The sequence below is a fragment of the Astatotilapia calliptera genome, chromosome 19 (genome assembly GCF_900246225.1).
Source record: "Astatotilapia calliptera chromosome 19, fAstCal1.2, whole genome shotgun sequence".
Classification (NCBI taxonomy): Eukaryota; Metazoa; Chordata; class Actinopteri; order Cichliformes; family Cichlidae; genus Astatotilapia; species Astatotilapia calliptera.
Genome location: NC_039320.1, coordinates 29,400,733 through 29,426,737, shown reverse-complemented (window position 1 = coordinate 29,426,737; position 26,005 = coordinate 29,400,733). Strand labels below are relative to the sequence as shown.

Genomic DNA, 26,005 nt, shown 5'->3' with positions numbered 1-26,005 from the left:
GTGAATGCATTAACCCAAGAAGGAAGTCGCCTAGGATGTTCAAGTTGATACCACAGGTGCATCTACTGAAAATCTCAGATGGGTTCAAGTCTCAGTGACCTCAGTGATCTACTACAGTGTAAAACAGTGAATATAGTGCTGGTATTACTGCCCAGCCTCTTACCTGTGAACCAGTCACTCTTAATCACATATTCTCTGCTGCCTCCATAGGTTCTGCAACCAGACTTCAGGTTGAACTACTGTCAGCTGTGGCAGGCTTTGATTAAGGGCGACATGTCAGGGGTGGAGCGTTACAGCCGCAGACTGGGCGCTGGGGATCTGTACCCCCTCTTTGCCTGTGTACTGACTGCTCGGTCCTGGAAGGCGGTGAATGCCGGTATTAGTTCTGTACCTGTCACCCGTTCCGAGGTATGAACTTGTACACACTCAAGCTTACTGTTACTTCATCATCTTATCCTCTCAATTTGACCTGAAACCATGACAGACTGGTATTACTGTTTTATTACTACTGCTGTGAATAAGAGTAAATTGTAGTGTAATGGATCATTTTAGGTTTTGGCTTTGACACCGTTGCTGGGTTGATTGTACATTGGTCCACTGGTAATGCCTCAGCGCTCCAGTAGGGGGATTCATGCAAATAAGAAAAGAATGCAATGATTTGCAAATGAATTCAACCCATATTTTATTTGCAGAAACACAGAAACACAGAAAATACATCAAATGTTTAAACTGAGAAAATGTACCACTTAAAAACAAAAAGCAAACAATATGATGAAGACAGCGAGACAAAACACAATGAGGGTACAAATAACTGCAGAAGTTACCACAACTGCTGGGAACACACAGGTCCAAGCAACTGGGAAACGAGACTGGGAAACTAAAACTGAATATTAAACACACAAGACAAGGGCTACCAAAGTCAGAGAGGAAATAACATAACGGAATACCTAACACAGAGACGAAGGGAAGTGGAGAACTATGGCTGTAAAATTACAAGAGTGTACAGAACCGACAATATCTATAACTGGGGAATAAATACAAATGGAGTACACTACGGTCTACAGGGATAGAAGAGAGAAAACTGTACATAACTGAACATAAACAATGAGTCCAAAATATACAAAATGCTTCGTCAGAGATCCAGGACCCTGACAGAAGCAACAAAACCGTCCTCTCAAAAATATGTTGTCTTAATAGGAGCATATGTGGCCTGTAAACCTGTATGTACTATTCAGCAGGCATGGTGCCTTTCCAGATGTGTACTAATGTACCTCCATGCCACCAGAGATGCAGGCTTCTGAACTGAATGCTGATAATAAGGTCCATCTCCAGTTTATGGTGGAGGACACATTCATTTTGTTGGTACATGGACTGTTATTTTTTTCAATACCTGCTTGGTCAACATTCAGTGAAATTCAGAACAACAACTATCAGGAATTTCTTACAGTCCAATTATTGCTACAAAAAATAAAACGACAACAAAAAGCGAAACAAGATACTGTACTGTGATCCAGTGATCCAGAGGTAGAGCAACAGGTTGTTCTTGTGCTGCCATGATTAGTGCCTCTGTGCTGTCTTTCAGTCCAGCTTTGTCCAGCCACTGGTAGGATTTCTGGATATCAGCCACCTCCTCTATCTGCCGGTGGTACATACCGTGCAGGGGCCTGTCCTTCCATGATGGTTCCTCGTCTCCCTCCTCTTTCTTGGGTTTCTGCTGCCTGAGGTATTCACTGAGCACTCGGTCAGTTGGGGCCATCTTCGTGATGTATTCGTGGATGTTCGTTGTCTCATCCTGGACTGTGGTGCTGACACTCACCAGTCCCCGGCCCCCTTCCTTCCGCTTAGCGTACAGCCTCAGGGTGCTGGACTTGGGGTGAAACCCTCCATGCATGGTAAGGAGCTTTCTTGTCTTGATGTCAGTGGCTTCTATCTCCTCCTTTGGCCAGCCTATTACCCCAGCAGGGTACCTGATCACGGGCAGGGCGTACCTGTTGATAGCCCGGATCTTGTAAATGGTAAATGGCCTGCATTTGTATAGCGCTTTTCTAGTCCATAGGACCCCAAAGCGCTTTACACTACATTCAGTCATTCACCCATCCACACACACATTCACACACTGGCGATAGCAAGCTACATTGTAGCCACAGCTGCCCTGGGGCGCACTGACAGAGGATCTTGTTCTTACCGTTCAGCTGACTCCTCAGGACTTGCCTGACCCTCTGCAGGTACTTGGTGGTTGAAGCTTTTCTAGCGGCCTCTTCATGGTTCCCATTCACCTGCGGGATCCCCAGGTACCTGTAACTGTCCTCTATGTCTGCAATGTTGCCTTCTGGTAGTTTGATCCCCTCCGTTCTGACTACCTTCCCTCTCTTTGTTATCATCCGACTACACTTCTCCAGCCCGAACGACATTCCAATGTCATTGCTGTATAGCCTGGTGGTGTGGATCAGTGAATCGATGTGTCGTTCACTCTTGGCATACAGCTTGATGTCATCCATGTACAGGAGGTGGCTGACAACTGCTCCGTTCCGTAGTCGGTATCCGTAGCCAGTCTTGTTAATGATCTCACTGAGGGGGTTCAGGCCTATGCAGAACAACACTTGATGGTGACTTGTGCTATGGGCTTGAGGTTGGCCTCCAGTGTTGTCCGCCACATCCCCATTGAGTTCCTGATGAAGGCTCTCAGGGTCCTGTTGATCTTATATAGTTCTAGGCATTCCAGAATCCAGGTGTGGGGCATTGAGTCATAGGCCTTCTTGTAATCAATCCAGGCAGTGCACAGGTTGGTCAGTCTGGTCCTGCAGTCTCGGCTGATTGTTCTGTCTACCAGTAGCTGGTGTTTTGCACCTCTGGTATTCTTGCCAATTCCTTTCTGTGTCCCGCTCATGTATTGACCCATGTGCCTGTTCATCTTAGCCGCTATGATGCCTGACAGGAGCTTCCATGTAGTACTGAGGCAGGTTATTGGTCGGTAGTTGGAGGGGACCGGTCCCTTCTGGGGGTCGTTGAGGATCAGGACTGTCCGGCCTTCGGTTAGCCATTCCGGGTGTCTCTCGTCAACTAGCAGCTGGTTCATTTGTGCTGCCAGGCACTCGTGGAGTGCAGTCAGCTTCTTCAGCCAGTAGGCATGAACCATATCAGGGCCTGGTGCTGTCCAACTTTTCATACTAGAGACCCTTTCTTGGATATCTGCCACGGTGATGGTTACTGGACCCTGTTCGGGGAGGTCGCTGTGGTCTGCCCTCAGATCCTCTAGCCACTGAGCATTGCCGTTATGGGTTGTGTCCTTCTCCCATATGCTCTTCCAGTATTGTTCTGCCTCCAGCCTTGGTGGTGCTGTTCTCATATTGTTCCCTTGCCACTGAGAGTACACCTTGGCTGGTTCCATGGAGAACAGCTGGTTTATTCTCTTGCCTTCTATCTCTCTTTAAGCGGCTGGCCAAGGCTGTGAGTCGTTGCTTGGCAGTTTCCAAGGCCTCAGGTATGGACAGCTTCCTGTACTTCTTAGGCACCTTCCTCATCGCGCCTTTCTGCAACTCCGTTAGTTGGCTAACCTCCCTCCGTGCTACCTTGATCTTAGCCTCTAGCCTCCTTCTCCATGGAGGGTACTGCCCCTTGTCGCTGTTCAACTTGTAGCCAAGCATCTCACTGATCACTGCTGCCGTATTGTAGATGAGCTTGTTAGTGTCGGTAATCGTGGTTGTAGGTATCGTCCGTAGTGCTGCATTAACATCATCTAGCAGACCTTCTGAGGGTACTTCACGTAATCTTGGTAACCGGCTACGGGGGGTCCAGGTTTCAAGCTTGGCCATGATCCTATTTTTCAGGTCAGTTCCTCTCACACTCAACGATCCTTCTCCTATCGCACTTGGAGCTTGATACCCAATCTCGGGTGGGGGTGATGATATCTCCCCCCTGACCTGGCGTCCTGGCTCCCCCTTGCCGTAGCATTTATGTTGTACCTCGTCAATCTCTAGCTGTGAGAGCAGTCCCTTCTTTCGAATGTTGGAACACTGAGCTACTAGTTGTTTATTCATGTAGCCCCTTCCGCCAGGGTTACTTGCGTAGTAGCACTCCAACAACGCCCTGTTTTGGTCTCTTGCCCACTGATGCCTTCTTGTTCCAGTAGCCCACTTCTCGTCAGGGTGCCCTGGTTCCTCAACACCTGGCACGGACCTTGTTGATCCGGGCGACGTCCGAGCCGGCATGCCTTCATATTTATCTGTCTCGCTCATGTCTGCGGTAGGCTTGCTTAACATAGGGGGTCTAGCCTTAGGACCCTTACTGGATACAGACTCCCCAGGCCCCTACCCTATCCAGCTGCTAGATATATATATATGTATGTATGTATGTATGTATGTGTGTGTATATGTATGTATATATATATATATATATATATATATATATATATATATATATATATATATAACTTAATGTTGGTGTGTAATTTACGTTGAGTAGTCTAACCACGTTATTAAATTATGCGGCTGTCTTCTTGTTTGATGGCAGATACTCCCTTCACCCTGGCCAAAAAGGCTAAAATGACCAAAGAAAAAGTGGGAAACAGCTGAACATGAGAGGTTTTTAGACAGAATTGGTGTTTTTTCCATTGTTTAAGCACTGCTTCCAGCCAAGAGTGATACCATAAATCCCCTATAGCTGCAGAAAAGGCTAACATTGTTGTCTTTTTACAAAAAACAGCTAAACAAGAGAGGTTTCTGGACAAAGTGTGTGTTCTTCATTTTTTAGCCACCGGTCCGAGCACCGTTTAAGCACCATCTCATTGACATAATGCTTTCCCTGACCCTTACCCTAAATCTAACCACAACCTCATTGTAACCCTGACACTAAAACCACATTTTGAGTCTCAAAAATGCCTTCAAACTTGTGGGGACTGTTTGTCCCCACAAGTATAGTAAACTACCAATTTTTGGTCCCTATGAAGATGTTAATACCCGTCCCCACACACGCACGCACACACACGCGCACACACACACACACACACACACACACACACACACACACACACACTTGCACACGCACACACACGCGCACACGCACACACACACACGCGCACACACACGCACGCACACACACACGCACACACACGCACGCACACACACGCACACACGCACACACACACACACACACACACGCACACACACGCACACACACGCACACACACACGCGCGCACACGCACACACACGCACACACACACGCACGCACACACACGCACGCACACACACGCACGCACACGCGCGCACACGCACACACACACACACACGCACACACACACACGCGCGCACACACGCACACACACACACACCCGCGCGCACACACACACACCTCCTCTCTTCTGTCCTTTGCTGCTCTGTCTTCAGTCTTTGTTCTTGCCTCTTATTCATGGATCTTTATAATAACTGATGATGCATTCCATTAGTGTTAATGCAATCACGCACACGCAGCAAATATTGAGTGCTTTTAGAGTTCTGGGGTTTTTTGCTTTTCTTTCATATACAGGAATATGTTCTTCTAATTGAATGCTTCTTTCTGAAACACTGAAAACAAAGTCATTAGTCACAAATATATCCAGTCGGTGACACTACAAGTATTTTATCATACATTATATGGAAAAAAGTATTGGGCCGCACACCTTAATCTTTGACTTCAGGTGTTTTCATGCCCATAAATGTATTCTACTGCAAGTACTGCGAGTTGTAAACATTCAGTTTGCCACTTAACAGCTCCTGTCAATGTCTTTCTCTCTTCTCATATGTTGATTGACACAAATACTGGTCTCCCTGGTGCACGTCATTGTTCTTGTCAGGCTGTCAAACAGAATGCCACCAAAAAAAAGCCACAGACTTAGAAAAGGAAGTAAAAGAAATGAAAAAGTCATTGTTCTCCATTTAAATCTGAATCTAAATTGGATCTAAACTGTAGATATCACCAAACAACAGAAACCACTACTAGACGAAAATGGGGCAGATCACAGAGCTACAGAAACCTAAAAGATGGCCCTTTGTAGTGGCAAGTGGCAGATCTGGACCAGTACTCCTGCATTAATGACGTTATTATAAGCAGCCTGGAGAACAGACCCAGGTCGTGTGCTAGCAATGTAGCTGCAGAGGAGGGCAGGGATCTTAGTGAAGCTAATATAGATTCACTGGAACAACAAAATATTATAACTTTGATATTTTCATAGAAAGCAAATAGCCAGTGAAGACACTGAACCCTCTGCCTCGAAGAAATAAAGGTGACGAAACCCCTTTTAACAATGAATGTTCTTAAAACTAAACTGGAATAAAACTAAAATGAACCAGTCTGTATATCAGTAAACACCTGGCCAAGAAAAATCCAGAAATAGCAAGACAAGCACATATATTGAGAAGGTAAACAAAGTTCACACTGCAAAAACACTCAATAAGGATCACCACAGTCAAGAGTTAGATCAGCAAAGGAATAACTGAATTTGACAAATTTAATCAATGACAGTAAATTCAGAAACATTTATTGAAATAAAGACTAAAACTCCTCACCAGCTGCACAAATTGTAAGTTCATGACTAGGGATGGGTATTGATAAGATTTTAACGATTCCGATTCCATTTTCGATTCTGTTTAACGATTCGATTCCTTATCGATTCTTTTTTTTTTAAAAAGGAGAACACTAAGGTCGATTAGCTTAGAACTGTGTTTTATATCTTCTCTTTGAACAAGATAGAAATTTAGGAGTAACATGGCCTTACAAACCCAACAGTGAGATCTAAAGAGAGCCACAGCCTACGGCTCTTCAATGGGGTGTCACAGGGACCCCAGGAAAAAAAATTTATATGTAAAATAATAAAATAAATATTCTCCTGTAGCAATAACAAAGTTTAACATAAATTATTCTGTAGCAATTACACAAGAATATCCAGTAATGTCCTGCCTACAATTAAACACATTCACTTACCAAAGTGAAATCGGGGCATCTGCTGTGGCAAATGGGTGCAAGCCTTTGACCACAAACTTAGACACTGCTGGGTGACATTCGTCTATCCTGGCCTGAAAGGAGACGCTGCCGGTAGACTGCAGCGACAACTGCCAGCATCTGAGCCAGACTCTGTCTGTCTCATCATGGTTATCTAAATGCAACGCACAGTAATAGCAGGTTTTGTAATAAGGTAAATCGCGCTAACATAATGTGCAATGCTAATTGATTAGTTACCTGCAGTATTAACGGGAGAGGACGTGGAAACGCTACCGCTGCTGCTGGGTTGAGCTTCGCTAGTCCGGAGCGGATCAAAAACACGACATTCGTTGAAAGCAATCGCGTGTTTTTTGAGCAAATGCTTTTGCATGTTCATAGTGTTTCCTCCCTTTGATGAAATCTCTACTTTGCAAGTATTGCACGTTGCCCTGTTGTCATCCTTTCTCATAAAGTGTAACCAAACTTTTGAGCGTTTGTGCCGCTCAGGCGCCGTGTTTCCTACTGGGTAAAAGACGCTACTCAACGTGATGACGTCATTCGGGGCGACTGGAATCGATAAGGGAATCGTTTATAAAAGTGGCAAACGATTCCAAGGAATTGAAACAGTGGGAACCGGTTCTCAACAAGAACCGGTTTTCGATACCCATCCCTATTCATGACTGCTGGCCAAAATAGTCTTAATAGAAGGTACCTTTACCCATCAGGACACAGCTAACAGGCCTCCTGCTGAGGTTGTCTTGTCTTTCCTGTCCCTCCTCATTACTCATTGTGGGTTCCCACATTTGGCCCACACACCTGTCAGCAATCAACTCACCTGTGACTCATGACTTAGTCAGGCATCCACTACTTAAGGTGGTGGCTAATAGAGGTGGGAATCACTATACACCCCACGATACGACATTATGACAATACTTCACTCACGATACGATATTATTGCAATTTTTTTTAATTATTTGCGATATTCTGAGTATTATATTTTGCGATTTATCACATTTTTTCTACTGCAGATTCTGTCCATAAAGGTAAACTTTATCAATATTAATTTTATCTAATAACAAAGTCTCACACTCAGTCGTTCTCTCATTTCAGTCAGTTTTATTGCTGACAAACTGAACGGTTTGTATTACAGTCTAGTCCAACTAAACTAAATGCAACCATCTGGTACAATTATAGCAATTTGTAAAAACTATGCGGCCCCTTCATTAACTGAAGAATGTGAAAGTAAATTAAAACAAAATATAATTTTACATTAAATAAAAAGTTTTAAATTTAAATAAAATAAAACATTTTGTCTTAAATTAAAATAAGTAAACTGTCCTGTTTGTTGCTGCCCTAAAAAAAAGTTAAACAGACGTCGGTCTTGAGCTTGTGAGTCGGGAGCTGTAACATTTTCTGTTTTTGCTCCAGAGCGTGGTTTGCCACCAAGTTTCTATTGAAAAACACAGTTATGCGCCGCACTCTCCCCAAGACCCTGGATACTGCAGGCGGTTTAAGGCTTGTTGTGATGCCAGATTGAGTTTATGGGCGAAACACTTCACATGCAGGTATCCCGCTAGCTGAGTGGCAATTGTCATATTAGAAGTATTGTCGGTGACAATTAGGGATGGGTATTGATAAGATTTTCACGATTCCGATTCCATTTTCGATTCTGTTTAACGATTTGATTCTCGTATCGATTCTTTTTAAAAAAGGAGAACACTAAGGTCGATTAGCTTAGAACTTTGTTTTATATCTTCTCTTTGAACAAGATAGAAACTTAGGAGTAACATGGCCTTACAAACCCAACAGTGAGATCTTAAGAGATCCAGCCTACGGCTCTTCAATGGGGTGTCACAGGGTCCCCAGGAAAAAAAATTTATATGTAAAATAATAAAATAAATATTCTTCTCTAGCAATAACAAAGTATAACATAAATTGTTCTGTAGCAATTACACAGGTCCATGCGTCGCAAGTTAATGCACCCCTTTCTGCTGTGCTCAAACTTTCCTCAACTTTACGCTTCACGTCTATGTAGAGATTGGGTACGGCTGTGTCCGCGAGAAAACGTCGTGATGGTGTCACATACCTGGGTTCCAGCGTCTTGAGCATATAAGAAAAGCCCTCGTTTTCCACAATGTTGTAAGGATGCAGGTCTTTGCAGATGAAGTACGTGATAGATTATGTCATTTTCTTAGCTCGCTCTGAATTGGCAGATAGCTTTGTTAAGCTTAGAGTGTCCAGTGTTGGTCGATTTTTCAGTTGAGCTGATTTAGAGCTAGCTTTGCCGTCCGTGGTTAATGCTATTTTTGGATGGTGTAATGTAAGATGGGCCCTCATGTTCGTAGTATTCCCAGACTACTTTATTTTCATATGAAACACCTTGCAAATCCAGTATGTCATATCCATCTCATTTGTCCCATCCTTGTTAAAAATGTTCAAAATACGACCAGACGTTCGATTTAAACGCAGATGGCAGTTTCCTGATTTCTTGCTCTGCCTCCATCTTTGTTTGATCAATTTTCCCATGTGCTGACCTAACCTCTGCTGACCTCACTAGAGAAAAAGCTCAACCGCACCGGCTGGTGGACTGGAAGTTTTTGTAATAAAATATCGATGTCTGCTGTCCCTGTATCGATACATTATTAGCAAACAAAATATCGCGATACTACGCAGTGTCGCTTCCCCCCCCCCACCCCTAGTTTTTAGTTCATGTCTTGTGTAATTTGGTGTACCCCAGCCTTTCCTCCCTGTTTCCCCTTACTTAAGATTCGCTTCTTGACAGCTGAGGCATCAGTGTGTACATTACATGGATCAACTGAAGGGTCAAATGCATCTCTCAGGTCCTGTGTCAGGTGCATTTTTGGACTTTCTTTCAGACATAGTTCATATACTTCTAAATATCTGTAGTCCAAGTATGTACAGGGAGTGCAGAATTATTAGGCAAATGAGTATTTTGTCCACATCATCCTCTTCATGCATGTTGTCTTACTCCAAGCTGTATAGGCTTGAAAGCCTACTACCAATTAAGCATATTAGGTGATGTGCATCTCTGTAATGAGAAGGGGTGTGGTCTAATGACATCAACACCCTATATCAGGTGTGCATAATTATTAGGCAACGTCCTTTCCTTTGGCAAAATGGGTCAAAAGAAGGACTTGACAGGCTCAGAAAAGTCAAAAATAGTGAGATATCTTGCAGAGGGATGCAGCAGTCTCAAAATTGCAAAGCTTCTGAAGCGTGATCATCGAACAATCAAGCGTCTCATTCAAAATAGTCAACAGGGTCGCAAGAAGCGTGTGGAAAAACCAAGGCGCCAAATAACTGCCCATGAACTGAGAAAAGTCAAGCGTGCAGCTGCCAAGATGCCACTTGCCACCAGTTTGGCCATATTTCAGAGCTGCAACATCACTGGAGTGCCCAAAAGCACAAGGTGTGCAATACTCAGAGACATGGCCAAGGTAAGAAAGGCTGAAAGACGACCACCACTGAACAAGACACACAAGCTGAAACGTCAAGACTGGGCCAAGAAATATCTCAAGACTGGTTTTTCTAAGGTTTTATGGACTGATGAAATGAGAGTGAGTCTTGATGGGCCAGATGGATGGGCCCGTGGCTGGATTGGTAAAGGGCAGAGAGCTCCAGTCCCACTCAGACGCCAGCAAGGTGGAGGTGGAGTACTGGTTTGGGCTGGTATCATCAAAGATGAGCTTGTGGGGCCTTTTCGGGTTGAGGATGGAGTCAAGCTCAACTCCCAGTCCTACTGCCAGTTTCTGGAAGACACCTTCTTCAAGCAGTGGTACAGGAAGAAGTCTGCATCCTTCAAGAAAAACATGATTTTCATGCAGGACAATGCTCCATCACACGCGTCCAAGTACTCCACAGCGTGGCTGGCAAGAAAGGGTATAAAAGAAGAAAACTAATGACATGGCCTCCTTGTTCACCTGATCTGAACCCCATTGAGAACCTGTGGTCCATCATCAAATGTGAGATTTACAAGGAGGGAAAACAGTACACCTCTCTGAACAGTGTCTGGGAGGCTGTGGTTGCTGCTGCACGCAATGTTGATGGTGAACAGATCAAAACACTGACAGAATCCATGGATGGCAGGCTTTTGAGTGTCCTTGCAAAGAAAGGTGGCTATATTGGTCGCTGATTTGTTTTTGTTTTTGAATGTCAGAAATGTATATTTGTGAATGTGGAGATGTTATATTGGTGTCACTGGTAAAAATAAATAATTGAAATGGGTATATATTTGTTTTTTGTTAAGTTGCCTAATAATTCTGCACAGTAATAGTCACCTGCACACACAGATGTCCCCCTAAAATAGCTCAAACTAAAAACAAACTAAAAACTACTTCCAAAAACATTCAGCTTTGATATTAATGAGTTTTTTGGGTTCATTGAGAACATGGTTGTTGTTCAATAATAAAATCATTCCTCAAAAATACAACTTGCCTAATAATTCTGCACTCCCTGTAGTTTCCTCAGACTTTTAAAAGACACACTGCACTCCATGCAGAGGTATGGCAAGTTTTTGGCTAAAAGCTCTTGGGTATCAGCTTGTTAGTGAACACCTTCATATTTGGCTTTTTTGTAGATTCAGCTCATGAAATGGGAACCAATCATGTATTTTTGTGACAGGTGCCTAAAGATATAATTGATTCTCATTTATGTACAAACTATGTTTCATCTCTTGAATTAGGTGCCTTTTTTATAAGTACATATTGGTTCAGTAAATTTTATTTACTTCATACAGTAGCAATTTGCTTGTGTACTCTGTAAGAATGACACTTGGTTTTGCTAAATCGTGTCTGACATTCTTCCCTTATGTCTGTCTGTGGTACAAAATCAGCTGGTTAACTCTAATATACTGGAGAGAAAGAAAAATCGCCAGAACAGATTCCACCTCCCCCAAGATGAATTCCCTTTTCCTTTTGCTTGGCTTATTATTGCGCCACTCTCAATACAATATGTCCTTATTGAAGCTTTCAGATGCAAATGAGAGCCCTGTCACCTTCTCTGTGTCCCGCCTGACAGCTGTGAGGCCTGCTACCCAACCTCCTATAATTACTACTAATTGTTATTCCCCAAGCAGGCATCAGCATAGCACTTCAGAACACCCAGCACCCTGTTATTTGGACTGGGGTGCTGTGATGTGGTATTATGTTGTAGGTTTATGTCTCTACCCTGTTAACGATTGGTTTTGATTTTTTAAAAAGTAAATAAAGAAAAAAAACATGAGATGTGAAGTAACTTATTTAGTGAACAAAGGAGAGTTTAGAGCGATTCACAGAAAATGATTTAGCAAAGAATTCGATTAAATTAGACTACAGTAAGTCTACTCAGTATGGTACTTGCAGCTGTTCTGCATTTGCTAGTTATGTTTCAAGGGACCTACTTTACTAATTTCTTGCACTATTAGAATAGCTTTGTATGATTGATAACTAAAAAGAATCCCTGTTTATCTTAAACAACAGTCCCTCAGTTTGTCCTCTGTCTGAAACAAGTCATTTTAGCTTCCTGTCCTCTTCTTGTATGCCAGCTTTATTTTGATTGGGTGCCCCTCGTAAATGAAAGGTTTTGAACTATACGTGAGTGGAGCTTTATGCTAGATACAATCACATTTAGGATATCTGGTTTCATTGATATTATCAAGAAAAAAAGAGTAGAGAAAACTATCAGCTCACAGGGATCATTACATACTGACCTCAGGCGGCCTTAGGTGAGATTTTGGGCATGTTTAATACAGTCCCAATCAAAGGTTTAGGACCACACCTCCAAAAATCCCATAAACCCCCCAAAAACAGAAATCAAAGTTCCAAACATGAACTCCGTAATGAGCAGCTCCACCGTTATTGTTGATCACTTCAAAAATTCATTGCGGCATGCTTGATGCAAGCGCTTCCATGAGGTGAGTGGGAACAAGTGGTGAAGACGGCCGCATGAAGGGCATCTATTGTCTGGAACTGTTGTCCATGTTTGTAAACTTCCCTTGCCATCCATCCCCAAAGGTTCTCAGTTGGATTTAGATCACAAGAGCATGCAGGATGGTCCAAAAGAGTGATGTTCTTTTCCTGGAAGAAGTCCTTTGTCCTGCAGCGTTGTGTGCTGTAGCGTTGTCCTGTTGATAAACCCAGTCGTAACCAAACAGACGAGGGCTCTCAGTCATGAGGACGCTCTCTGCAACATCTGGACACAGCCAGTGGCCGTTTAACGTCCCTGCACTTCCTGAAGCTCCATTGTTCCACTGAAGGAAAAAGCACACCAGACCATTATGGCGTCCCCTCCACTGCGGAGCGTAGAAAACATGTCAGGCGGGATCTGCTTGTCATGCTGGTAATGTTGGAAACCATCAGGACTATCCTCATCAGAGAATAAAACTTTCTTCCACCTTTCAGTGTCCCATGTTTGGTGCTCTCTTGCAAAGTCCAAATGGTCAGTTCTGTGGCGTTCAAGGAGACGAGGCCTTTGAAGACGTTTTTAGTTTTTGAAGCCCTTCAGTCTCAGATGTCATCTGATGGTTATGGGGGCTGCAGTCGGCACCGGTAACGGCCTTAATTTGGGTCTGTTCCATAACCCTCAGGATCATTTATGAATTTTCAAATGTCTCATTGCATCCCACCTCAGCAGCGATGGCGTGCTGTGAGAGACAATGCTTATGCAGTTCAACAACCCGGCCATGTTCAAAAGGGGAATGTTTTTTGCCTTTGCCATCAGAACATCATGACAGTGTGACTACCTGACAGAAAATGACAATGAATCCACATTTTTGCATTTTGCATTATGTGGTCCAAAACTTTTGATCAGCTGTAAAACAGCCTGTGTGTTTAAGTTTAAGTGGTGTGTTTAAGTGGTGTTTTCAATAAATTGCATGCTCAAAATTTTTTGTCTCACTCCCAGTTCTTCTTGTTGCATGTTGAAGTTCTACTTGGAACCTTGTTAAGATCCAACCATGCAAGATACGATTTTTTTTGCCATTTCTCCAAAAGTCTTAAACTTTTGATCGGGACTCTATCTGCCATTGTAGCAGCATATATACGACAGAAAGCACAATAGGACCACTTTTAGTGAAGTGCTTACTGTTAATAAAGGAAATGATGTATACTGAGCAGTTACTTGTAAGTGGTTTAAGCAAATCCAGGAGTGACATAATTGCTATTACTGTTGTAATTACTTGATGCTGACCGAAACAAATTCAGGTTGTATTTGACGCCATTTCAGTCAGTTTTTGGACTAGTGATTGATTCAGGAATAAAAAAATAGATAAATCATATTAGTGTTGTATGACAGCTTTCATACATTCCTTCTAGACAATGGGCCTCATATGTGGGAATATATCAGAAATGTTAATTTTCTTCTCACTGTAGCATTTCCTCATGGCGTTATTTGCTTGCTGGTCTTTTTTGCATTTAATGGAATTGAGAAACTTTATGACAGTGCTGTATGAGATCGCTTTACTTTGGTATTTCTTCATTTATGTCTAAATTTAGATTTGACAAGTAAAGCACTGCTTGCCTTGCTTGTCCTGGCAGACATCACTGGTTTCTGTTTTCTGCCGTCTCCCTGTGGTCTTCTTTTCTGTTCTTTCCCCACGTCCCACAAACCAGTCGCAGCGATGGCTATCCCTCCCGGAGCCTGGCTCTGCCGCATGTTTCTTCCTGTTGAAAGGGAGATTTTTTTCCCCGCTATCACCAAGTGATTGCTCACAGGAGGCTGTCTGTTGCTGTGAATTAGCACTACGTTAATAAACTGAATTGAATAAAATTGTGTGTGTGCGTGTGTGTAGGTGGGAGATAATGTAGATGAATCAGATGCTGTTTGCTGCATTGCAGTTGTTTTCTCACATCATTTCCTGTGGGCATTAGACGGAGACAGAGAGCAGTTTATCTGTGTCAGAATGGTGTCTGTCTGTCTCTGTGCATGTCAAATCTATGTTTATCTGGACTGACAGCCCTGAAAATCTTGCTAACACGCACGCACGCACGCACACACACACACACACACACACACACACACACACTTTGATCAGATTAGCGTGCACATATAATTAGTCTGGAGAAGAATATAGACAGGGCTTTGGGCACCAATGTTTGTTATTCACACAGTGAAAAAACCATTGGATTTTTATGAATGGCTTTATTAAATAAAATAATAAAAAACATTAATATACAATATTAATTAAATACTCTGTTTAAAACATTTGCCTTTCAAGATATTAAAAATTAGACATTACAGCACATAAAAGTAAATAATATTTGTGTAGCAAATGAAAATAAGGTTTATAAGATTCAGTTTAAACACCTGCTCATATCTGTCTGTTTATATATGTCCATAGTCAGAACCTCACATACATCAGAAGTTTAACTGCTGAGCTTCTAACTTGCCAGAAATCCAAATGCACAGTTCTTCACTGTTAATGGTATTTTCCTTCAAAGTGCATTGAAAAGTAATTAGATTTAACTTCCAGTGCAGTTTAAAAAGGTAAAAGCTTTACAGTCAGCACTGTAGAGTTGTCAGATGTGTTTCTCTCATTATAATCTGGATAACAATATTTTTAGTATTAGTATTAGTAAAAGTTCATTGGTGCTCAAAGATTTCTCTGGATGTTTACTTAGATAGCGCTGACTTTGTAGATCGTACAGGTGTCGTACTCTCCCTAGCTGCTTTTGGTAACAGATGGTTCTACTGTGGTTTCTTCTCTTAAGTATTAAAATGTAGTTTGTTTTTTCCTTCAGCACCCTGTGGACACAGCGATCCTTGTCTTGGCATTCCTGCTGGTAGTATGAAATGAAGCATCGGTTACAATCAGAAACTAGTTTGGTGTATGGAAAGCTTACATGAAACAAAGAGAGTTTGAAAACTGTCCATCACGGCCACAGTGTATCCGAGGCATACGTCAGCCATTAAAATCAAGGAACCACTACTGATGGATCTAATTCGATAAATCAAATTCTTCTCACAATAATATTTTTTCAAAGGAAAAAAAGCCATTTTATTTTTTTAAATTAAAAACTCTGTCTGCTCTCCAGTTCTGGTGTAAGTGATGCAATAGCAACAGCTTATCTAACATCTCTAGAAGCATACCGTTGTTATTTTTGATGGTGAGTAATGAAATATAATAACTGTCCAACCAACAAAGGTTTGGCTACAAGCCTACAGCTGTAAGGCAAGTCTTATGATTGTAACCCTGTTAAAATAAAAGGGAGAAGCTTTGTGTCATCGTGGTTACAATAATGAACACATAAGGCTGTGGAGCAATACAGTTTAATGAAAGTGTATCCTGTAGTTTGGATGAACAGCAGTCCTCCATGCTGATGTTTGATTTTGTCAGTTCACTCATCTCAGCCTGCGTGATGTCACTGTGTTACCTTGGCGCACACTTTTATTCCTGGAAGGTGATTTATTTTATTTTATTGTATTTTTTTTACCTTCTAGAATCTACCAGCTCTCGGGCAGCTGAAGCCTTTGTAGTAAATCCTGCTCCCCTGTGATTTGAAGATGTTTGGATACGGGAGCACCACTGAGATGCGTTTGATGGTCCTTAATAATGTAGTTGTTTATGTATCTGACATTGCAGATTTATTCTTTAGAATGATAAAGTAGCTATTAGGAGACTGACTCTGAAAACAGTCCCGAGGATGCAGTTAAAACTGCACTTTGTATTAGTCTGACCCTCCTGCTACATTCTTTCTCTTTTTACAACATCGCTTCACCAAATCCACTCATTACCACTCCTAAAAACAAAGTGAGGGTCACTTTGTTTTTCATTTATTGAAAAGGACTCCTTCAGCTCTGTTGCTAAGTCAAGTGAAGTGCTTCTTATCTTCTGTTAAAACTATAACTATGAATCATTTGTACTGGAGCTGTAAAAAAAAAAGTGTATGAACACAAACCTTTAAAGCTCGCAGAAAACAAAATGTTTTTTATTCCATCATCGTGTACCAAATTTTTCTTTGTGATTGAAAACATCCCTCGTTTGTAATTTTAGAGCACTGATTGTAATGTTAATGCATCCAAGTTGAAAATATACCCAGTGCTAACCTTGACCAATAATTTGTGCATCTATTTAGACTTTCAGATGACGTGAATAGGTATTTCTATATTACGCATCCAATTAGTCTGCATTTATGCAGTTGTTCAGTTTACTTGTGTTTTGTCCAGCACTTGTACAGACTCACCTCTGCTCACCTCTTGACATACTTACCATCTAAAGATTGCAAAATGAATAAGGCTTTGGAATCACTTTGTTCCATGACTAATGGTGTAATTTAGCTGCATTGATGTGCAGTAGGAAAAGTCCTTTGAAGTAGAGTAGAGCAAGACACTGATGCAGCAACTCAAGCAGCCATCTTCAACATCAAAGAGAACAAATAGTTGCCATGGAGGTAAACATCATCCCTCCGTCCCCTTATTCCTTTGTCATTACTTCTTTCTGTGTACCGTCATTTACTGTTTGTACTGAAGCAATACCTGAAAGCCTATTTGTGTGAATCTACTCTTCCTTTTCTGCTGGACACTTTATCAGGTATACATTCAAAGTACTGGGATTCACCTCCTTTTACCTTTAGCACTACCTTAATCGCTCATGGCAACAAGGTGTGAAAACATTCCTCCGAGATTTTGATCTACTTTGAAATGATGCAGTTGTTGTATTTGAATACAGTGAATTTACCAGTTTCAGATTATTTGAGCTTTGTTACATTGCGACCTGATAGCAGCAGCCATCAAAAGATGAGTACACTTTGGTACTAAAGGGATGGACATGGTCATACAATGGTGTTTAAACAATGCTCTCATGGTGCTACTGGGCCCAAAGTGTGCCAATACAATATCCTCCGCACCATTGCACCACTACAACCAGACTGAACCGTTGATACAAGACAGGATGAATGTTTGCATGTTTTTATCCAAATTCTGATCTTATCATTAGAATATTGCAGCAGAAATCCAAAATCTGTCACCACCATAGTAAAGAACAAACAGCGATAATTCCCCCAACGTTTCAAGCACAGTGCATACACAGGCAGGTTGACAAACATGGAGGAGCTGGAGGGGAGAGTGAAAAGCAGGTCCAATATTATCTCTCAAAATCAGCCAACCAGTGAAGCTGTTGAAGGACAGGAGAAATATATTCTACAGAAGCGGTTCTGGTAGTTACACGAGCAACTGCATTTTGGACCAGCTGACGACTATGGAGAAGTAACCAAGAAAAGACAGAATTACAATAATCAACGCGGAGTGTAACCAGGGCACATACAAAAATAACAATCCGGTCGTTAAGTCTGACGTCACTAGTCGTGTCTGGACCTAAACTCCGCTGCAGGTCCATATATCAAACGATCACTATGGCATTACTGAGAGTTGAAAAACTGTCTAAAGTCTTTCATCTTTAATAAAATGATCAGCGTTCTGCTCTACCAGGTGTAACAATTGAGTTTAACATCCAGGCATCCATGAAAACGGAATTTATGACATTTAACGGAGTTAGAAGTTAGCAGGAAGTTAGCTTGCTAGCTTCTATCTAAATACAATATAGCATGTCCTGACTGCGGGGTTTTGGAAACAAATTAAAACGTACAGCTCTGTTATCACTTCCAGCATAAATGAAGACAGAAAACTAAACAGCAGTGACGTTTGTAGGGTTACTGAAGTTGGGCTAGCTGGTATATAATGATGTGCTACGTGACCGCTAGCGACACAGCTATGTTAGCATAATATAAACAAGCTAACTTTTTTTCCACTCGATAAAAGTTAACGTGAGTGTTCTCGGTGGTCAGGAACAAATGTAATCGCATGGCAGGATGCTGTAAAAGGACCAAACTTCAGCCAGGAGAACAACTGAGATAATCCATCCACAATACGAGGTTAGTCATTCATACACTGCTGCATGGGCTGGGCTGTAGTTACATCCTAAGGTTTTAAAAACTGAGCTTAAATAAATGATTAGCGGTAATAAAAGCCGAGGGAGGTCAACAGTGATCACTGACTGTTTTAGGAGCTTTTTGAGATTAAATAGAAGAAAATACAAAACATTAAACATGTTAACAACACAAAAGCCATATTAAACGCAGACTACTTTAGGCCCGCAAGTAGGATTCGTCACGTCATCACTTAACGACCGGATTGTTTGACGTCCTGGTCACTTGCTTGTCCAACAACACTTAAAACTATTGAAAACATTTATAAAAGAAGTTTAAAACTACTTGACAAAAAACAGACTTCCCACCACCACTGTCATGTGTTAAAAAAACATAAATTATTGAACTTCAATAATTTAGTGGCACCCCCATACTCTGCAACCCGCCAAAGGGGGCCCAGGCCCATCCGGACCGGGGCCTAGTTCAGCAGCACCTTTTTGGTTCCCAGATGTTCTGTACTCATAAAAAACATTCATAGCTTTTGTCCCATCACTTTTGCATGTCATATTATAATAAGTGAGTCAAATTTTAGTTATGTATTTACAGCATAACAACAGAATTTAACAGTTTAATCTTTTAAATAAACATATTTGTGAAATTGTTTTAAACTTGTGACTGTTTTGCAGTTTTTTGTGTGTAGAAAAAATACACTTTACACTTTCTATAATTTAAATGTAAAAAGTTATTTTTATACAAAGGTACATTTTTATTCTTGTAATTTTATACATATATATCACATATTTAAAAATAACAGAAAAATTCAGTAAAACCTATTACTTAAACATGTGTTAAACGTGTTACAGATATTTTTATAGTGTACTGCAAAAATAGATTTAAAATGTTGACGTCACTTTATAACTGGGATGTTTTGTTAATGTTCTTGATGACTTGATGTTAAATAGAAAGGCCAACATGGCTGATGACATGTGGAAGAGTAATTTGTATTGACACATCGATTGCTTTAGACAGAACAATAATGATGTGATGAGATGGCCTATTCTCGTTTGGCTCTTGGCGAAGGCGGTCGCACTTTTCTCCTCTCCTCCTTCCCCTTATCTTCCCTGCTTAGCCTCTTATGTCCTTGTCTTGTCTCGTGTGTATTACTTTCCCTCGAACAGTCTCTCACTGTCGTTCTCTAAAACCTAAAAGAGAATTATGGATTTGATCAACTGGTCTCTGAATGCTATTGACACCCTTTTCTCAACGAGGAGTCTGGGCTTGGGAGAGCCCGAGTGCCCTGGAGGTACTTTCCCTGACGGATACACGATGGACGGGTGGCAGAACTGGAGGATCATGTGCCTGGCGGGACTGTCGATCGAGGACGCTGAAGATATCTACCTATTTGGAAGCATGATAACAGGGTTCTTGCTGATCGGAGCTGGCTTGGCCCTGGCTTATCGGAGAATTAAGAGAGCAGAACCGGCTGTTCAAACCCCCCCAAGGCTGCCCGCTGGGATTGAAGCGATGGGTTGAGGCGCGACTTCTCACAACGAACGCAGCATGGTTAACACCTTGGAGACGCTTACAGCTGCCCTGAAGACTCAAAATAACACCATTGAGCGTATGATGGGATACATCAGAGAGAGGCCTGCTCAAAATGAGAACCTTGAGCAAAAGTTGGATCACATCGCAGAACGGCTCACTGCAGTTGTGGGGTCTCAGAATCACAAGAATGACAACACCACGGACCAGAAGTTTGATACCATCTTGGGGAGGCTCGCGGCTCTACAACGGGAGATTGAGAGACCAGTGTCGGAGTGTTAAAGATCAGGTTTGAAATTCTCCTAAGCTGCTCGCATAAAAGAAAAATCAACGGCATCAACATGCGGACACCACGGCGCCAGCTGCACGGCTCAAGGCTGGAGCCGCACAAAAACTCCCTGATAACGACTGTGTTGAGTCTGTTCCTTCCCATTCCATGCAAGGCCACCTGGTTTGGCTGGAAGACTGTTTACTTAGCATGGTAGGGCGGAGGACACTTTCTCAGCTGAACTATGGACACGCACACACATACACTTACACTGATAAGCACTCACACATCCCCCCTCCCCTTGCAATGCCTTCGATGCTTGTTGCCTCCTGGGAACACGAGGCGGGTCTGGGCCCACGCTGGTGAGTCGGCGCAGTGGCAGGATGGCTGCTGTGGTTGCCTGGGATTACTCCTTTCCCCTACCCAACCCTGTTGCTGGTCACGTGCTCTATAATGTTGTGCTGTGGACATTTAAGTGCTTTTTTGTGCAGAGGAGTTTTTTTGTTTCCTGTTCTCATTCTGTCCTCTATAGCCCAGCATGAGCAGAGGTCTCTTTTTTCCTCTTGTACTTTTCCCATTGTAGTGTACATTTCAGTGGTTTTTTCTGTAATGCAACCGTTCTCTGACTTGTATCCCCATGTGATGTCTGTGTTGTGTGTGTAAGGTCGGGGGGCGGGTTCATTTCACTGCAGTTTACTGCATGTGGCGATTAAAAGTTGATGATGATGATGATGATGGCCTTCATTTGTCAGTTGCAGGTCTTTTGCCCACAACCGAGATGACAGACCTTGCCGACCGTACATACAATACAAACATCACATTGGGGAGACAGGTCAGGCTAGGTAGCGAGGATGGGGTAGGTGTGTACATCTGATCTGGGACCGCTGCAATCTTTCGACTGCGCCTCCAACTGACCCGATGTCCACATCAGAGGGGAGGTAAGCATTGGAGGTGGCGTTGGATCCAGGGTAGGGAGGGTGATGCGTCAGTGAGTGCTTATCAGTATCAGTATGTGTATGTGTGTGTCCATAGTTCAGCTGAGACAGTGTCCTTCGCCCTGCCAGGCTAAGTAAACAGTCTTCCAGCCAACCCAGGTGGCCTTGCATGGAATGGGAAGGAACAGACTCAACACAGTCGTTATCAGGGAGTTTTTGTTCAGCTCCAGCCTTGAGCCCACAGCTGGCGCCGAAGGGATAGCCGCATTATGATGGTGGTTTGTCTTTTGCAACAACTCATGAGAATTTCAAAGCTGTTCTTTTACACTCCGACACTGGTCTCTCAATCTCCCGTTAATAGCTGCGAGTTTCTCCATGATGTTATTTACCTTCAATTCCGTGGTCTATTCAGGCTTTTGCTCACAGAGCAGATTCTGAGACCTCACGACCGCAGCCAACTGATCCGCGATGTAATCCAGCTTCCGCCCAGAGGTGTTATTCTGAGCCTTCACTGCAGCCGTTAGCGCCTCCAAGCTCTTAACCATGCTGCACTCAGTGAGCCCTTTCTGAGAAGTTGCGCCTTGTCCCATCGTTCCAATCCCAGCGGGCAGCCTTGGGGGGGGGGGGGGTTTGAACAGCCGGTTCGGCTTTCTTAATTCTCCGATAAGCCAGGGCCAAGCCAGCTCCGATCAGCAAGAACCCTGTTATCATGCTTCCAAATAGGTAGATATCTTCAGCGTCCTCGATCGACAGTCCCGCCAGGCACACGATCCTCCATGTCTGCCACCCGTCCATCGTGTATCCGGCAGGGAAAGTACCTCCAGGGCACTCGGGCTCTCCTGAGCCCAGACTTCTCTTTAGGTTTTAGAAACAGACTGTGAGAGAGTGTTCCAGGGAAAGTAATACAAAAAAACACACGAGACAAGACAAGGACATAAGCAGGGAAGATAAGGGAGAGGAGAAAAAGTGCGTCCGCCTCCTCCGAGAGCCAAAGTAGTGACTTGAAGCAACTGATCAGCCTACACTGTCAGTGTCATCTGTCGTATGTAGCCACGAGCCATTATTAATAGTCAGTAACAGTACTTTGACCCGGGGGCCTGCTTCGTCTGATTATATGAAAATATTACAGTTTGATAAGATCAGCCAATTCCTTCTCCTTGTTCTGTCCACTTCAAGTGTTTTATCTTTTTCACACTCACTGGGTATAAGCAGCCATTGATGGACTTACACATATACATGCAACCTGAGTTTTACTTTTCCTGTTGCGTGTCTTACTTGGCAGGATATTGAGATAAGGACCAATGCAGGCCTGTACCTGCCCCAGATCAGCGACTTGTTGAACAGAGTTCCCCGGCAGATGCTGTTGCTGCTGAAGACCAATGACCTGCTGCGAGGCATTGAGACCACGCTACAGACCAGGGCCTCATCCTCATCCTTCATCAACATGTCCCGCTGCTGCATACGAGCCATAGCCAGGTAAGAAATGTACTTTCAGAAAGAGGTGACATAAGACATGACATAAGAATCTGTTAACATATCAAAGTCTTGGCTGGTCTGTGAGTTTTGACATGTTTCACTGGTAACATAGAATTTACATGAGTGACGGCTCTTTAGAGGTTACCTTGTTTTCAAACTGCAAACTTTTTGCTTTATGGTAGGTGGAAAAAGAATCAAATATAATAACCAGGGTGTTTTGTTTGCTGTATGTTGCAAACATGTGGAGGTTACTTTGAGTGACAGTTTGACCAAGACTTAGATTTCATACATGTAATGGAGGTGAATGAAATATTCTTTGTGCTCTTTGGAGCACTGAAAAAACCTTTTGATAAAATGTGGTATCACCTGTTCTAATTGCATCAGTTTTTAAAAATTGAAATAGGACACCCAAGAACCAAATGGACTCTCCAATGTGGACAGCACATCTCACTGGGTTTGTGCAGCTTAAATGAACAGAGGATAGTGAGGGAATGTGGCTAAAGAAAACTACATCTATGAAACTACCTAAAGGTCCAGTTGGGCTGCAGGTTGGTTCCATTTAGATGAACAATGTCAAGAATCCAAATATTCAATACCAATTTATCCATGACTAATGGTATGAGAACCTGGGCTTGAAGTGAAGGGCTCCATGGGCTGCTGATGAAAGTAAATTCTCATTTGTGTGTTCATTAACATCTTACCATTGTCATCCAAAAAACAACAAAACTTTACAAATAAATGTGGTTTCTTTTGATTGCACCATATTCTGTTTGTGTGTTTGGCAACAACATTTTAAAATGTCTGTGAAGATTCTCAGTCATCCAGGTCATCGTAGTCAAAGGAGCTTGCAAAGAAAAGCGTCTGGACTTCTTTAAATTAACGTCTTCAAGTAACTTAAAGAAGTCCAGACGCTTTTCTTTGCAAGCTCCTTTGACAACATTTTAAAATGTATTTTCCTAACGCTTTGAACATGTACAGAGCACATTGATTCATTCTTCTGTGCATCACAGTGCAAACGTCCTCACTATTCCCACAGTGGTAAACAGATGATGGCTCGTGCAATTGTCTGTGATTTTGTGTGAAACTCATGAGAAATGGCTTTTGAGAGAAATCTTGATTTTATGACCCAGACTGTGCCAAAGGCATAACCACTTCCTCTTTCTTCTGCTTTGTCTGACAGGCACAAGAGGACTAAAACTCAGAGCAGGAGAAGGCGTGTGCAGATCACGCTGGCCGAGTCTCTCAGCCTGTGGAAACTCTACATGTATGAACTGTTTCTGTGGCTGAAAGGATCCATGACCATTCTGATGCCATTACTACACTGAGACATATTTGGATGTCAACCTTGTTTTAAATTCATCTTTTACCTCAAGTGTCCACTCATTAGTGTTCAGATAATGATTGTAACATCGTTATCTGTAATTTACTCAGTATGCTGTACATTGCATTTTCAGCAGGTCACTATTGTTGGGAATTTTATGACGTGAAAAAACATTCTCCTGTAGGTTCTGTAGTGCAGAGATGGATCCTACAACATGAGCTCCGAGACATCTGGAAACCTGAACTTTTAATTTTAGCTTAAAAATGAAATATCGCAGTTTATATTCAGTAGGGAATAACACATACAAAATACAAACGGATTAGTCATTAGTTAGTATTAATTAGTTGTTAAAGGTGCATTATCTAAAATTGATGGTCAATAGAGCAGGAAAAATAGTAACTCTTACCAACACCTGATAAAACTCACCTGCAGATATCTACTGAGCAGCTAGCCTAAATGTTTGGCCAACAGCAAATTTGTGCTGTTGTCATCTTTTTACATGGTGGCACATACCAAACATGACATCATCATGAGGGTGGGTGTGGCTTAGCAGGTAGAGCGGGTTTGTTTTTCAATGGGAAGGCTGATGGTTTGATCGCCTCTGAGAAGCACGTGAGACAGTATTTGTGACAGAGAACGTCACATAAATGTTGCTGTATTAACTTCTATTCCTCTTGTCTTCATTGCATACCTCCACCTCTGCAGGCTTTCTTCCACCTGCTCCCCCACTCTCACTACAGATAAAAGTTTTATCCACACACGTCATAGCCAGGAGGACTCCTGCCTAAGCTCATCTATTTACCTGCCCATCACCATTGCAACCAACAGCTGATCCCTGGTGTAGTTCCACCCCCACCTTGATCCCATCTGTCACTCCTATGCACACCTCACCGCTGCCTTGCTGTTCTCATATATGTCCTGTGCAGCCCTCACCTGCTGCTCTGCCACTCCTAATTTCCTCATATAATATCCCAGTTCCTCTCTTGGAATGCTGTCAGGCTGTCAAACAGAATGAACCCGACAGACGGAAAAAGAAAACGAAGGAAACGAATCATGACCCCTGGATCATGTATAAAACATTTACCGTTAGGGTCATATGATCCTCTCAATGATAAGAAAATGGTTTATATTTGAATGTCAATTTAATGTAAGTCTGATACAGATCAGTTACAGATTTCCTACATACAGTATACAGTAGTCTGCATCTATCCCTCAGTCACTCGTTCAATGAAAATCACCTCACACTGTCCTAAACTCATTATTTACAAATGTTCTTGGCAAGAATGTCAAAAGTGGACAACTAAATGATGTAAGTGACCATTCCCCATGTTTTATCACAAACTGGTACAATCCCATTAAAAAACAATTAGTCAAAAACATATTTTCTCTCTGAATCATAACTGCAGTAAAATCTTTGTAGATGATTTAAATGAAGCTTGCTGTCTATAATGACTCTTCTTAACAGATACTGTCCAAACAATAAAACACAACTCTTACCTCACACCTCAGTGTCTGTCCTCATACATGTCCTGCACCACCCTCACATATGTCTCTGCCACTCCTGACTTCCTAACGTAGTACCACAGTTACTTTCAGGCACCCTAGCATATGTTTTCTCTAGATTTCCTTCTGACCTTCTGTATACTTCTCTGT

The 26,005-nt window shown here is 42.4% G+C and overlaps 1 protein-coding gene across 3 annotated transcripts in view; it reads left to right on the top strand.

The window, feature by feature from the left end:
• Positions 1-25,731, top strand: part of adck1 (aarF domain containing kinase 1) — an 86,772-nt gene extending 61,041 nt beyond the window's left edge. For all 3 annotated transcript variants that reach the window (XM_026151630.1, XM_026151629.1, XM_026151628.1), the window contains 3 exons: positions 211-408; positions 22,838-23,031; positions 24,212-25,731. In XM_026151630.1, the coding sequence (XP_026007415.1) occupies positions 211-408; positions 22,838-23,031; positions 24,212-24,356 (537 nt within the window). In that variant the 3' untranslated portion in view covers positions 24,357-25,731. The remainder of the gene's footprint in view (positions 1-210; positions 409-22,837; positions 23,032-24,211) is intronic.
• The last annotated feature ends 274 nt before the right edge of the window (positions 25,732-26,005 follow it).